This window comes from Geotrypetes seraphini, chromosome 2 (assembly GCF_902459505.1).
Source record: "Geotrypetes seraphini chromosome 2, aGeoSer1.1, whole genome shotgun sequence".
NCBI classification, from domain to species: Eukaryota; Metazoa; Chordata; class Amphibia; order Gymnophiona; family Dermophiidae; genus Geotrypetes; species Geotrypetes seraphini.
Window position 1 is genome coordinate 448997285 of NC_047085.1, and position 16551 is coordinate 449013835.

General features: G+C 42.7%; 1 protein-coding gene across 7 annotated transcripts in view; it reads left to right on the plus strand.

Annotated features, from left to right (window-relative positions):
* The window catches only part of CCDC7 (coiled-coil domain containing 7), a 730660-nt gene that overhangs the window by 157260 nt on the left and 556849 nt on the right, over positions 1–16551 (plus strand). For all 7 annotated transcript variants that reach the window (XR_004538163.1, XM_033931492.1, XM_033931495.1 and 4 more), the window contains one exon: positions 15918–15989. Coding sequence is in view for 5 of the 7 variants with exons in the window: in XM_033931492.1 (XP_033787383.1) it covers positions 15918–15989 (72 nt within the window). In the remaining 2 variants the exon portion in view is untranslated. The remainder of the gene's footprint in view (positions 1–15917; positions 15990–16551) is intronic.

Here is a 16551-nt window from a genome sequence, read left to right on the forward strand (position 1 = left end):
GCAGGACCCTTTGATTATTTTTTATTTTTTTTCTCTGTGGAGCTAGGAGGTTGTGTTCTGTTAACCTGCTTAGCACCTTTTTTCCTTGTAATTTCTTGCCTTCCTGTGTGGGTATTTTTCTTCATTTTTCATACTATTTAATTTAATTTTCTCCCGTGGCTTCAAAAGATGCACTCAATGTAATTGGTTGATATAATAATAATAACAACTTTATTTTTATATACCGCCATACCACAAACAGTTCTAAGTGGTTTACAACGGAAGAGACTGTATACAGACAGCAACATTACAGAGAACTTTCAAAATTACATTGGCATGTTAAGTTTAATCAAATTTATCTGGAAGTGTTTTGGAAGTACATCAGGTTGAAGTGGGATCATAGAAATTTGTCAAAGAGATAGGTTTTTATTGACTTCCTAAATGTTTGGTACGAAAGTGCGTTTGAGATGAGGTTGGTTAAACATTTGTTCCATTTGCCTGCTTGGAATGATAGTGTTCTATCGAGGTATCTCTTGTAGGTGCAGCCCTTTAAGGATGGAAAAGCGAATAAGTAGGTACTGCGTGTATTAGTTGTGCCTGGGAATTCAAAATGGTGAGACAAATAGATTGGGGATGAACCTGTCATGGTTTTGAAGCAAAGGCAAACAAACTTAAAAATGACCCTTGCTTCCACAGGCAGCCAGTGTAGTTTTTTTGTAATATGGGCTTACATGGTCTGATTTCTTGAGTAGTAAACACATACAACCTTAGATAGAAATAATATTCCCGTTTAGGACCTCAGCGGTGCAAGCTGTGAGAGCATTTCATTCACAGAATTGTTTGCACTAAAGTCTTCATCGGTCTCAATATTTTATATATTTTTTTATATTTTTCTTATTTAAATACTTCATTTAAGTATTTAAATAAGAAAAATAAGAAAAATATAAAAAAATATATTTTTCTTATTTAAATACTTAAATGAAGTATTTAAATAAGAAAAATAAGAAAAATATAAAAAAATATATAAAATATTGAGATCGATGAAGACTTTAGTGCAAACAATTCTGTGAATGAAATGCTCTCACAGCTTGCACCTCTGAGGTCCTAAACAGGAATATTATTTCTATCTAAGGTTGTTGTGTGTTTACTATTGGAGTTTAACCTTGGAAAAACAAATTTTCTATTGCCTTATATATTTGTATTTCTGATTTCTTGAGGCCAGAAACACCATGAGTATCTTCTCTCATCAGGCTGCTCTATGGGGTAAAGACCTAGAACAACTGCTATTGCCCACCACTTATGAGGTATTCAGGAAACGCCTCAAAACTCACCTATTCCTGAAATACCTAGACAGCTGACCCACTTCCCTCCTTCCCCTCTCTTGCCCTTTCTCCCCATTGTTCCCACATCCCTTAAGTTAACTCAACTTGTACGTCAACTCAACTTGTACCCCACTAATCTTCTGTAAACCGCATAGAACGGTATATAAACTGTTATTATTATTATTATAAATGAGATGGACTGCAGCATTTTGGATGACTCTCAGTTTAGTTTTCTTGAGAGATCCCAAATGGTACGGATAGCAGGATGCCCCGACGAACAAGCCAAGGACAACTACACCTATACAAGAGAAGACGACCTCACAGCCAATAAGGGAGAAAAAGCAGGAAGGGACAACTCAGACACAGGAGGGGACGACCACACAGCAAACAAGGGTGATAACACAGGAGCAGTAAAGGATACCGTAATTGAAACTACAGGGACGGCCAAGAGTAGAAGGTCCAAAAAGGTAACACGAAGGGAACTTAGATGTATGTATACGAATGCTAGAAGTCTGGGTAACAAAATGGGGGAACTAGAGACAATAGCAAGACATGACATATTGGATATCATTGGCATAACAGAAACATGGTGGAATGAAGAAAACAAATGGGACACAGTACTACAGGGATACAAACTGTATAGAAGAGATCGAGTAGGGCAGAAAGGTGGAGGTATTGCTCTATATGTTAAGGAGGGAATAGATTCTGTTGAAATGGTTACAACAGAAATGAAAGAGAAGCTTGAGTCACTCTGGATCAAAATTCCTGGTCAATATGGCGCAGATACGAAAATTGGCCTTTACTATCGTCCACCAGGACAGGCGGAGGAAACTGACTCAGAAATGATGGAGGAAATCAAACAAGAATGCAAGACAGGCAATGTAATTATATTGGGAGACTTCAATTTCCCAGGGATAGACTGGAAACTAGCAACCTCCAACTGCGGCAAGGAAGCCAAGTTCTTGGAGGTGCTAGGGGATTGCTTCCTGGAACAAATGGTAAAAGAACCGACAAGAGGCAACGCCACCTTGGACTTGGTCCTAAATGGCCTCACGGGACCGATAACAGAAGTGGAAGTCATGGTTCCACTGGGAACGAGTGATCACAATGTAATCAACTTTAAACTTGACATCGGGAAAGGGAAACATGCCAAAACCTTAACCACCACCTTGAACTTTAAAAAGGGTAAATACGATAGCATGAGAGCCATGGTAGAAAAACGACTCGAGAAGATGGTGGACAAACTTGAAACGGTTGATCAGGCATGGACCCTACTGAAAAATACTATCACAGAAGCACAAGATCTCTACATTCCGAGGATTTCCAAAGATCGGAGAACAAAGAGCAAAAGAGAACCGGCATGGCTTACCATACAGGTGAAGGAAGCCATAAAAGAAAAGAAGGACTCTTTCAAAAAATGGAAATGCATAAAGACAACCGAAGCCTGGAACAAACATAAAGATGATCAGAAGAAATGTCACAAGGCGGTGAGGGATGCAAAACAGGAATATGAGGAAAAAATAGCCCAGGAGGCCAAAAACTTCAAGCCCTTCTTTAGATACGTGAAAGGGAAAAAACCTGCAAAAGAGGCAGTGGGACCCCTGGACGACCAGGGAAGAAAAGGGTACATCAAGGAAGATAAACAAATCGCAGACAAACTAAATTCCTTCTTTGCGTCCGTCTTTACGAAGGAGGACACCTCAACAATACCTGAAGCGGAGAAAGTGTTTGCAGGAGAAATAGAAGACAGCCTCACCACAGTTGAAGTGGACTTAGGCCAGATATACTATCAGGTCGACAAACTTAAAAGTGACAAATCCCCTGGACCGGATGGGATTCATCCGAGAGTCTTAAAGGAATTGAAGGTTGAAATTGGAGAGTTATTGCAAAAACTTGCAAACCTGACAATCAGAATGGACAGATACCGGACGACTGGAGGATAGCGAACGTCACCCCAATTTTCAAAAAAGGATCGAGAGGGGAACCGGGCAACTATAGACCTGTGAGTCTTACGTCTGTCCCTGGCAAGATGGTTGAAGCACTGATCAAGGATAGCATAGTCCGGCACTTGGACGCACACGACTTGATGAAACCCAGTCAACATGGATTCAGGAAAGGGAAATCATGTTTGACGAATTTACTCCAATTTTTTGAGACCGTGAACGAGCAAATTGATAGTGGGAAGCCGGTGGACATAATATACTTGGACTTCCAGAAAGCGTTCGACAAAGTTCCACACGAAAGACTTCTCAGGAAACTACAAAGCCATGGCATAGAGGGGGATATACAAAGGTGGATAGGCAAATGGCTGGAAAACCGAAAGCAGAGAGTGGGCATAAATGGGAAGTTCTCCGACTGGGAGAAAGTGACTAGTGGTGTACCCCAGGGCTCGGTACTTGGGCCGATCCTTTTTAATATTTATATCAATGACCTGGAGGAAGGAACATCCAGTGAGATCATCAAGTTTGCAGACGATACAAAACTATGCCGGGCAATCAGATCGCAGGATGATAGAGAGAAACTCCAGAGCGACTTGTGTCGGTTAGAAACATGGGCGGAGAAATGGCAGATGAAGTTCAATGTGGAGAAATGCAAGGTAATGCATTTAGGCAATAAAAATAAGGAATACGAGTATACAATGTCAGGTGCAACTCTGGGGAAGAGTGAACAAGAAAAGGACCTGGGTGTACTGATAGATAGGACCCTGAAGCCGTCGGAACAATGCGCGGCAGCGGCAAAGAAGGCAAATAGAATGTTGGGCATGATAAAGAAAGGAATCTCGAGTAGATCGGAGAAAGTTATAATGCCGCTTTATAGGGCAATGGTCAGACCACACTTGGAATACTGTGTCCAACATTGGTCTCCCTACCTAAAGAAGGATATAAAACTGCTGGAGAGGGTGCAGAGACGAGCAACAAAACTGGTGAAGGGTATGGAGAAACTGGAATACGAGGACAGACTTATAACACTAGGATTGTTCTCCCTTGAGAAAAGGAGACTGCGTGGGGATATGATCGAGACCTTCAAAATACTGAAAGGAATCGACAAAATAGAGCAGAGAAGATTATTTACATTGTCCAATTTGACACGGACTAGAGGACATGTAATGAAGCTAAGGGGGGACAGGTTCAGGATTAATGTCAGGAAGTTCTGCTTCACTCAGAGAGTGGTTGACACCTGGAATGCCCTCCCAGAGGAGATTATGACGGAATCGACCGTCCTAGGCTTCAAGAGCAAACTAGATGCATATCTCCTTAAGAGAGGCATATAAGGATATGGTGGACTATAAATTAAGCCAGGTGTACACCTGGCAGGGCCTCCGCGTGTGTGGATCGCCGGAATTGATGGACCGAAGGTCTGATCCGGAGAAGGCAGTTCTTATGTTCTTATGTTCTTATGTTCTTATATAATATTGCAGTAGTCTAAGGTACTTAAGATCAGGGATTGAACCAACAGTCGAAAGGAAAAGAAATTGAAGTATTGTTTAATGGTGTTTCCATAGAGTGAGAAAGCATTTTTTGACTTGAGCATTAGTGTGATCTTCAAACGTCAGGCTTCGGTCCAGGTGACGCCAAGGATTTTGGTTGTGGGATTAATTGGGTAGTCTGATCCATTTAGTCTCAAGGATCTTGTTATTTAATCTCACGATCTTGTTATTGGGACTTGCCAAGAAAATCTTTTTTTTTTATCGGGATTCAGTTTTAGTTTGGAGTGCATAGTCCAATGTTCTATCTTGGTAAGGACGGATGAGATGAATTGTTCTATCTCTTGGGTCAATGAGGTTATGGGAATAATAATTGTTATATCATCTGTGTATATATACGATTTCAGTTTTAAATCGGATAACATATTTCCCTGTGAAGCCATATAGATATTGAAAAGCGAGGGGGAGAGTGGGGAGCCCTGTGGCACTCCGCAGGGGTTAGACCAAGCTTGAGAGTAGGCTCCTTCACTGTAGACCTGGTAAGTACATTTTTTTAGGAAACCCATGAACCAATTTAGCCTGCCGGAAATGCCGATGGAATCGAGGCACCTAAGCAGGAGATCATGATCAACAAGGTCGAAGGCACTGCTCAGGTCAAACTGCAGTACCAGTGCGCTTTTTTTCTGGGAAAACAAATGGAAAAGATGGTCAGTCATAGAGGCCAAAACTGTTTCAGTGCTGTGATTTGTTCGGAAGCCAGATTGAGAATCATGTAAAATGTTGAACTTCTCTAAATATTGCGTGAGGTTGATGTTAACCAGACCTTCCATTAGTTTAAGAAAGAATGGTATGTTGGCAATTGGTCTGTAGTTGGCCATCAAGGAAACGTGCTCCTTTGGGTTTTTGATAATAGGAGTCATGAGGATATGATCAAGTTCCTCTGGGAATTTACCAGTACGCATGCATGATGATATCTAGCACTGACCCACACAGTTGGTGTGTGGAGTGTTTGGGACCTGACTATGATCCATCTAACTATATTCTTTGTTTAAAAATGTAGAAAAGAAGACAGAAGACCTGCCATAAGGACTTTTTGGATCCTCAATGTCTGGACCATTGATATTAGCATCAGCCCCGATGGCTGCCATGGGGGTGCACTGACATCGAGGAGGTCTTCACCTCTCTCAGTGTCAGACATCATTAGCAAGCCCTGAGATTGATTTGCATTGGAGCCTCCACCAAGGATACAAGTGAATTCAACATTGTCCTCATACACAGTGCTAGGAGCTCTGAGACATCAGCATTGCCGGCACCTGAGAAGCACTTACAGCAAGAGGACTGCTCTCCCTCTGTAATTCTGTTACTGTCGCTGCAACCCCCATGCAGCAAGAACCCTGCTTCCGATACAGCACTGACAACACAGCAAGCTGTCTCCATGCCAAGTCCAGCCCCAGCCTTAGTGATGATGCCTGTCCTTGATGATTGGTTCTGGGCCATACTGAGGGAGGAGTTAGCAGACTTGCTACAGCTCCAAAGTGCTTGGGTATCGAGTTGCTTGTGCCAGCCATAGCACTCAACCACTCCAACCTCAAGGTTCATGATAAACCTGTGGAATAGTTCTTGACCATTTTACTTCAAGAGGCATTGGTATCGGTATCTTCCCATGCATGGCACCACTCAATATTGAGAGAGGAAGATCCTGCAAGGTCGAGGCATGAGCAGGTACTTACCCCAAGGCTTGGATGTACTCCCAGCCAGCCGAGACAGGTGAATTCTCATTAGTCTCATAAGGACTATTTTGCTGAGTCTGACTCAGAGCATTCATGGGAGTCTGAGAAAGAGCTAGACTACTACTCAAAGATGAGGTTATAAAGAATACCCTTGGACCCCTCTCCACCTGATAAGAGAAGAAAGTGTCCATATGAGCCTTCACTCATTTTGTCAAGGAAATGGTGGATACCTATCCCTTTATTTAGGAAATGGAGGCTGAAACTTGGATGAATTATTTCAGGTTTTGGAGTTTGATTTTCCACCCAGACATGCTGTGACAGTTCCTCTGCACAAGATTCTCCAGGATGCATAGATGAAGACCTGGGAGACCCCCCACCCCTGTGCGAGTTGTACCAAAGAATGTGGATTCCATGTATTGGATCCAGAGGTTCTCCTGGATTCAAGAAGGCCCAGTTGCCACATCACTCCCTTGTGGTTGAATCTGCTCTCAAAAGGACTAGGAGTTCTGGGTCCCAGCCTCAGTGACCCCAGACAGAGAGGCCTGAACCTTAGACTTTTTGGAGAGGAAAGTTTATCAGACCTCAATAGTAGTCTCCTGCATCCAGCACTACCAGTATTTACTTGCAGCCTTTGGTCTGTAGTATACTGGACTTTGCAAATACTCTCCCACAGGAGCAACTGCTGAGCTTCACCAGTTGGCCAGAAGGTAGAAGGAGTGTTCAAAATATCTGGCCAGGGGTGTGTATGATACTTTTAATATTAAGAACATAAGAACATAAGCAGTGCCTCCGCCGGGTCAGACCATAGGTCCATCCTGCCCGGCAGTCCGTTCCCGCGGCGGCCCAGACTGGTCACGACCTGTCTGTATCACCAGAAGAGGCTCCCTTGCCACCTTGGTTTCTCATTTAAGTCCTGTCTTCCTATCGAAGTCCTAACCTTCCGGTCTTGCACATGCACGACCTGGTTTGGTTTCTATACTCATTACTTGGTTAGCTTTTTATACTTGTGTTACATCCCAGCTCCTCCCTCAGTATCCCGTGATCCCTTTATCCCTCAGGAATCCGTCCAATCCCTGTTTGAATCCCTGTACCGTACTCTGCCTGATCACTTCCTCCGGTAGCGCATTCCAAGTGTCCACGACCCTTTGGGTGAAAAAAAACTTCCTTGCATTTGTTTTGAACCTATCTCCCTTCAGTTTCTCCGAATGCCCCCTCGTATTCGCTGTCCCTTTCAGTCTGAAGAATCTGTCCCTATCCACCCTCTCTATGCCCCTCATGATCTTGAAGGTCTCTATCATATCTCCCCTGAGCCTCCTCTTCTCCAGAGAGAAGAGCCCCAGCCTATCCAACCTCTCGGCGTACGGGCAGTGTTCCAGCCCTTTTACCATTTTCGTTGCTCTCCTTTGTACTCTCTCAAGTACCGCCATGTCCTTCTTGAGGTGCGGCGACCAATACTGAACGCAGTATTCCAGATGTGGACGCACCATCGCTCGATACAATGGCATGATGACTTCCCGTGTTCTGGTTGTTATGCCCTTCTTTATGATGCCCAGCATCCTGTTGGCTTTTTTTGAGGCTGCTGCGCACTGTGCAGATGGCTTCAGTGATGCATCCACCAGCACACCCAAGTCTCTCTCAAGTCTGCTGTCTCCCAACAATACCCCCCCCAATTTGTAGTTGAACAACGGGTTCTTTTTCCCTATATGCATGACCTTGCATTTGTCTACGTTAAAGCGCATTTGCCATTTGTTTGCCCAGTCTTCCAGCTTGTCAAGGTCCCTTTGTAGGTCCTCACACTCCTCCCTGGTCTTAACTCTGCCGCACAGTTTGGTATCGTCTGCAAATTTTATAACCTCGCACTTTACCTCCTTTTCCAGGTCATTGATAAATATGTTAAAGAGTAACGGCCCCAGCACCGACCCCTGTGGCACACCGCTTGTGACTCCCCTCCAGTCAGAATATTGACCCTTTACTCCGACCCTCTGCAGTCTACCCGACAACCAGTGCTTGATCCATCTGTGCACATCCCCTCCCACCCAAACTCTCCACTTTAGGTGGGAGAATGTGCAGAATCTCATGGCTATGTGTCTCTGACCTTGAACATGCAGTTCAGAAGAGGCTAATGAACATACCTCGCTGAGAAGATATTCTTTTTGGTGACAGGGTGGAAGAGGTTGCTGATCACATAAAAAACCCACACTGATGCTATCCTGTTCTTCTGCTGGCTGCCTCCTGCGGCCTTTACTACTAGGAAGTTCCCTAGTGGTTCTCAAAGAGGTTTCTACTACTTTCAAAGGTATAGGTTTACTCCTACTCATCCTCGGCAACAACCACAGACCCAGCATTCTCAGGCTCACATCCACAGAAGTCAGGACAATTGGCTGGTCAGGAGCACATTGCTGATGGGAGATATGATTGAAGTCTACAAAATCCTGTGTGGTGTAGAATGTGTACAAGTAGATCGATTTTTTTTAACTCCATCAAAAATTACAAAGACTAGGGGACACTCAATGAAGTTACAGGGAAAATACTTTTAAAACCAATAGGATAAAATATTTTTCACTCAGAGAATAGTTAAGCTCTGGAACGCATTGCCAGAGGATATGGTAAAAGCGGTTAATATAGCTGGTTTAAAAAAGTTTTGTACAAGTTCTTGGATGAAAAGTTCATAGTCTGCTATTGAGACAGAGATGGGGAAGCCACTGCTTACCCTAGATCGGTAATATGGAATGTTGCTACTATTTGGGTTTTTACCAGATACTTTTGACCTGGATTGTTCACTGTGAAGACAGTAGGCTAGATAGACCATTGGCCTGACCCAGTAAGGCTATTCTTATGTTCCCCTATGTCTGGACTTTCCTGAAAAGGAGATGTGCCAAAGGTATGACATGCACTGGTTTTTTTTATGTTCAATATTTTTATTTATTAACAGAAATAAGATAAGGAACAAGGATAACAACATGGTAGTACAATCATTGAACCAATGTCTGAGAAGCAATGGAAGGAAGAGTAGGAGCATTGTGTGTACAACAGTCAGTCAGTGAGAAAGAAAATAAAATAACCAAGTAGGGACAAAGCAAATATAAAGCAATGTAAGACAATTTGAATAAGTAGGATATACTGTTCCAAATATGGAGCTAGAGGAGTCGGAGAAACACCATTCATTTGTATACTATGAAACCAAGAAGTAATACCATAAAGCATGGATAAGGTAACAGTGTAGTATCAACCTTTGAGAGTATGTAAGGCACAAAAGTCAGATAATGCATCCCAAGTCTTGTGAAATTTCCTCAGAGAACCAAATTTTTCTGCATATATTCTTTCATATTTAAGGGTAATGGAAACATAGGACCACCACGTAGAATAATTAGCAGAGGATAGATCTTTCCAGTTAGATAATATATTACCTTTAAAGCTATAGTCAAGAGATCATTCAGTAATAACGAAGCTGGTTCAGAAATAGGGTGAGGGTATCGCTGCAGCGCCGAAGATGACCATGGCATAAGTCAAAGGTTGGTGAAGATCTAAAATTTCTTGAATGGTCGATCACACATGATTCCAGAATTGTGTGAGCAAGGGGCAGTCAAACAGTATATGTTGAAGCACACTGGGCGAACTCTTACAAGACCAGCACTCACTCAGATGGGACGAGCCAAGCTTGGCTACCTTAATTGGAGTCCAAAATGCCTTGTGTAGAGTGAAAAAGGCAGATTGCATCAAAGAAGAAGAGTGAAGAGCTTTACTGATATTGATCCAGATTTTCTCCCAGCAATCTTCATCAAAATTCAGGTCCAGCTCAGCATTCCAAGAGTCTCTTATAGAAGCGACGGCCTTGAATTTGTGCGAACATAGTAATTTGTACCAGCGGGATGCAGCGTGCTGTTGAGTTGCAAATTTATCACAGCAGGATAAATATGAAGATTAGCCAAGGCAGGGAGGATGATGGAAGAAGATCCTTTTTGATAGTGTGAGTGAGTTGAAGCCAACGAAAGAACTGTGAGGGTGGTAAGTTGAAGGTCCTACAGATATTGGCAAAGGTATACCATTGACTCACAGTCCAGATGTTGTGGTCCTGCCATAGTTTCCAGGAAACCAAATTGTTTTGGATCCGGATTTTGGGATTATTCCACAACGGCGTAAGAGAGGAGGAGCCCCATTTGATTTCTGAGTATGAATCAATCGTGTGTATCGCAGTAATCATGTCACGTATGATAGGATTCAATGTAATAGGGATGGATTTGCTCATGGCATGGACGTATTTTAGTTGTAATGAGCTAGAAGCAGATTCCAGTAACAGCCATGGTGAAGAAAAAGAGGTATCCAAAACCGAGTTCCACTGAGCTCCTTGTCGTAATAGAAAGGAAATATGATAATCATAAATACTAGGAAACGAAATGCCTCCATCCTGTCGCGTGCATTTCAGTTTCTGTAGGCTAATGCGTGGTGTTTGTGGTTCCATAGGAAATCCGTAAGGAGAGATTCGATTTTCTTGTAAAAAGTCTGTGGCAGGAGGAATGGCAGCATACCAAAAATGTAAGTGATGACAGGCAGTACCAACATTTTTATAGTATCGAGTCTTCCCCACCATGAAAGCTTAAGTGGAGACCATTGCAATAAAGACAACTTGACCTTTTGTAGGATGTAATCGGAATTGAATGTTAGGGTGTCATCGATGAAGGTACCAAAGAACACCCCTAAGTATTTGATCTTCTCCGGCGCCCAGTGAAAGCCAAGTTTCTTAACATCAGTGTGCACTTCAGGACAGTTTAGTGGCATGATCTCTGACTTGGAGAGGTTGAGTTTATAACCAGAAATTTCAGAGTATTGACGTATCACTTCCAGTATATGTGAAAAGGGAGATGGAGAAGCGTAGATTAAAATATCATCAGCATAGGCGGAGATTTTGAATTCATGAGTGCCCAGCTTGTAGCCAACAATGTTGTTGTTAATGCGGATAGCAGTCAGAAGGGGTTCCAAGGCCAGGTTAAAGAGAAGAGGAGACAGGGGGCAGCCCTGCCTCGTGCCATGTGTCGGATGAAAAAGAGATGCGTAAACATTGTTAATGTACAAGTTTGTAGAAGGGTTGGTGTACAATACACGGATCATGGAGATAAAGTAGGGAGGAAATTCATGCCAGTTTAAGACCTGAAAAATATAAGACCATTCTATCCGGTCAAAAGCCTTTTCCGCATCAAGGCTAATTGCAAGATGAGGGCACTGCGTTGTCTGAGATCCGTGGATAATATTAGTGAGAAGTCTGTTGTTATCAGAAGAAAGGCGACCCATCATAAAACTGGTCTGATCCGAAGTAATAAGGGTATACAGAATGGGTTGTAGTCTGGTTGTAATAAGTTTCGCAAATATTTTGGTATCAGTATTTATCAAGGATAATGGGCGGTAGTTCTTAATATCCGTGACATCTTTCCCGGTCTTGGGAAGAACAATGATGGTTGCTTCCGTGAAAGTGCCACCGCCAAAACCATTGGTAACATGAATACACCATTATGTTTATCAACAGCAGGGGAATACAATGCTGGTAATGCCTAAGGAAAAGATAGTTTCGCGGATTCAGGATTAGATAGATGGGATTCCTGTAAAAACAAAACATCAGGTTCTAGTCTATTAACATAGTCCCAGATCTTTTGTTTTTTCAAGGGGTTATTCAAGCCTTTCACATTTAGAGAACAGATATTAAGCGTCAAAATATACATGACAAAATAGGAGTCTAGCATGAGATCCAGAGGTAAACATGTAACATAATGGGAATGAGAATAAGGAGCTCCAGAAAAAACACAGTACACAGAGAGTACCTGGGAAAGAAAAGCAAAAAGTGGTAAATAGGGCCATAGAAACCAGCGGAGAGTAGTCAGGAAACTAAGTAATAATCCTGTCAGAATGACTGTTGAAATGAAAATTGTATCATCCAGAAAGAGAAAGGATGAAAATTCAGACATAGATACAAGACAGTAGTTAAGTGGGATAGTAAGTCCGCAAGGGCTGCAGTGTTGAGAGCCAGCCAGCAGATCAATGAGAGGAAGTAAGAAATGCTAATGTAAGCTGCAATCAGCAGAGAGAAACTACAGGTATGTAGAAAATCAAACAGTAGCACTACAGCAAGCCTAACATAGGAGCATATACAAGAGGGTGGAAGGTTTATGCATATACCATCAGGAGCAGATATAATGATAAACCAGTGTGGAGAACAGAGCAAGACATATTAAATTGTGGATAACAACAAACAATTTGTCTTGAAAACATAAGACAGCTAATAGCAGTATGAAACTCGGCCCGAAGGAAAAGCCAAGGACGGCCATGAAGTCAGCAAAGGTAGTGAGAGATGCTTCAGCTGATAGCGAGCAGACACGGTTGTCAGGACTTGTCAATAGCGCTTAGGTGCTGCACGCTCGAGGTAATCCGCTAATTTCAGGGGATTCACAAAGTTCTTCATAGTATTATTATAGGTGACCCGCATCGTGGCGGGGTAGAGGAGGCCAAACTTGGCGCCGATAGATTTGAGCCTAGGGCGATACTCCAATAATAATTTTCACCTTTTAGCAGTCTGCTTTGCTAGATCCGGCACGATAAGTAAAGATGACCCTTTGAATTTTAGTGGCTGCTTAAGTTTGGCTTGTTCCATGATATCCATCACTTGACTATATCGTAAGAGTCGTACTACAATGGGACAGGGATGGCACGCACCAGGTTCAGGCATGTGCGACGGAACATGATGGGCACGGTTGATTTCCAGGTCATATTTGAAATCCAGGTCAAGGATTTTCGGCAGTGAAGATTGTAGAAAGGCTATGATATCACGCCCTTCCCGGGCCTCCAGGATCCCAAGGATACGAAAATTGTTACGACGCGACCTATTCTGTGCGTCTTTGAGCTCCTGGTCTAAGATCGCCATCTTTTTTATTTGTTGTTGAAGGGTTTTGATGTTCATTCCATTCACATTGATGCGCTGTTCCATAATACCGACTCTAGATCTGAAAACCGCCATCTCGGTCGATAGTGAGGTAAGATCCTTCTTTAAGTCCTCTGTGTTTTGTACGGAGTTATGGAGCAAGTCGCACATGGAGTAGAGTTCTTCCATTACCGCATGCAAGGCCTCGGTCTCGCTCTTATTCGCCGGCGTTTTTTGGAGCGATATCGGCTCGGTACTTTTTCTCTTACTGGTTTTACCCGAGGCCATGGTATAGTGTCCCACCTGAGCTATAGTGAGTCCAGAAAAAATAAGAATTGCAGCTGTAGTCGAATCTTTATAGCAGACTGTTGGCAGAGCTCAGGAACTATGCAGCCATTCCTTGCTGAGCTCACTAGCGCCCCCCCTCCCCCCCATGACATGCACTGTTAAGGCCAAGTGACCTTGCAATCCCAGCATTTGCCAAGTTGATACCTGCTGGCTACTGTGAACATAGTTGGTTAAGAGGAACAAGGCCAGTTACTGCAGGAGGCAGGATGGAGAACAGAAATAATATTCATCGCAGGGGGGCTGGGATGGGGGGGGGGAACAACAGGGTGGAGGAGAGAAATGTTCATCATAGGGACAAGTGATGGAGAACAGAAATGGTTCTCACAGGGAGGACAGTTGGAGAAGATAAATGATACCTTAATTAATCACCCACCCTAGACTTCAGAAAACCTGGTGTTTCTAATACAGTGGAACCTTGGTTTACAAGCATAATTCATTCCAGAAGCATGCTCGTAAACCAAATTACTCGTATATCAAAGCGAGTTTCCCCATAGGAAGTAAGAGAAACTTGCTTGATACGTTCCCACCCACCCCCACCTCCCAAGGCCAGTGCCGCTGTCCCCCCCCCACCCCCCGGAGACCCTGGACCCCCTCTCACGAACTGGCACTGCCCACCCAAACAGCATTCAGCCTTACCCCATCTGGCACTGGCACGCAGCCCACAGGACGTGCCGGTGAAAGAAGTTCCTGCCTCTTGCCTGGGCCTTGAGCATCTGTGAAGATGATAAAGGGGATGGAACTCCTCATGTATGAGGAAAGACTAAAGAGGTTAGAGCTCTTCAGCTTGGAAAAGAGATGGCTGACAGGAGATAAGATCAAAGTCTACAAAATCCTGAGTGGGGTAGAACGAGTACAAGTAAATTGATTTTTTACTGCATCAAGATTTATAGAAACTAGGGGACAGTCGATGAAGTTAGAGTAGTATTTTTAAAACCAATAGGATGAAATATTTTTTCACTCAGAGAATAGTTTAAGCTCTGGAACGCGTTGGCAGAGGATGTGGTAAGAGTGGTTAATGTAGTTAGTTTTAAAAAAAAGGTTTGGACAAATTCCTAGAGGAAAATTCCATAGTCTGATGCTGAGACAGACATAGGGGAAGTCACTGTTGCCCTGGATCGGTGACATGGAATACTGCTACTATTTGGGTTTTTGTCAGGTACTTGTGACTTGGATTGGCCTCCATGAAGACGGGATACTGAACTAGATGGACCATTGGTCTGACACAGTATGGCTATTCTTATGTTCTTATGTACCTAGATTGGATCAAACCTCATAGAACTTCCACTCAATTATAGTTTTCATTCGATCCTAAAAGGCTGGGAACTCCTGTAACAAAAGAATTATTTCTACATGGTTAACACGTATCTCCTTCTGCTATGCTCAGGCTGGGCTACTGCTGGAAGGTCGTGTCACAGCACATAAAGTAAGAGCAATTGCAACTTCAGTAGCTTACCTATGTTCCACTCCTGTAAAGCAACAACCTGATTCTCAACTCATACATCTACTACTGTCTGGAGACTCATTCCAGATTGGATAGTTTGTTCAGCTAAGCAGTTCTACAAAATTTATTGTCTATTTAGATGCTAGCTTCCCTCCATTCCTTCCATATTAGCTAGGATGTCCCATATATATTGCCTGCTTGTCCTGGGATAAAGCACAGTTACCTACCTGTAATAGGTGTTATCCAGGGACAGCAGGCATATATTTTCACAACCCTCCCACCTCTAGTATGCTTTTTAGCTTTTTTACTGAACTGATAGCCCTGTGAGCCATCATCGGGCGGGAAGTCACTGGATTATACACGATATGGGAAGTCTTGAGACATCTAATAAATTTAAAGTGACAGTACACTTTTATACTGTCTGTACAGGGGTTCTGTGGATATCATCACCCACATGTGAGAATATATGCCTGCTGTCTCTGGATAACACCTGTAACAGGTAACTGCTTTTTCAACTAGAAAACATCTCTATTTGTCATTGGCTTAGATTTGTGATCTTCTCTACCAGAGTCACCTTTTAATAGTATCAATTCATGAAGAGTGGCTTTGAAGAAAGTTGTCAAGTAGGTAGTTGCTATCTTTACTTACTGAAAGGAGAACTTTGCAGTTATTAGCAAACTGTAAATCTCTAGCTGGTGAACCATTTTTGAAGGCATATACTTTGAGTGGTGGGAAAATAATTAAATATTGGTCTTTTATTCTGCTTTAGATATAGATTTCGATCGTGAATTTGAGGAGGTAGAAGCCATTCTGAGGAATCTTCAGTCAGAGTCACCATTCCGTGAGTTGTTAACTTTGTGTGTCTTTTATATTGAAAATCCGAAATATTTTTATTATAATTTTCTTTTTATGGATTTGCATAGTAAATTTTAAAAATAAGTGGAAACACCTATTTAGCACATCACAAAATATTATAAGCATACACAGAACAGCATTTTTGAAAGAACATCCAGTTGGGACTGGTCATAATGTTCAAAAATTGTTTTACTTAAAATAAAGGGCTCCTTTTACTAAGCTGCGGTAGCGTTTTTAGCGCGCGCTGCAGATTAGCACGCGTGAACCCCTGCGCTACATGGAAAAACTAACGCCAGCTCAATGGAGGCGTTAGCGTCTAGAGCATGTGTGCTAAAACCGCTAGTGCAGCTTAGTAAAAGAAGCCCAAAGTTTAGAGGTCGTCCCACCTCCCTGTTTTTTTAAACTACTGCTAAGCTTAACAGTATACAGTGGAACCTTGGTTTACGAGCATAATTCGTTCCAGAAGCATGCTTGTAAACCAAGTTACTCGTATTTCAAAGCGAGTTTCCCCATAGGAAGTAAGGGAAACTCGTTTTGATTTGTTTTAT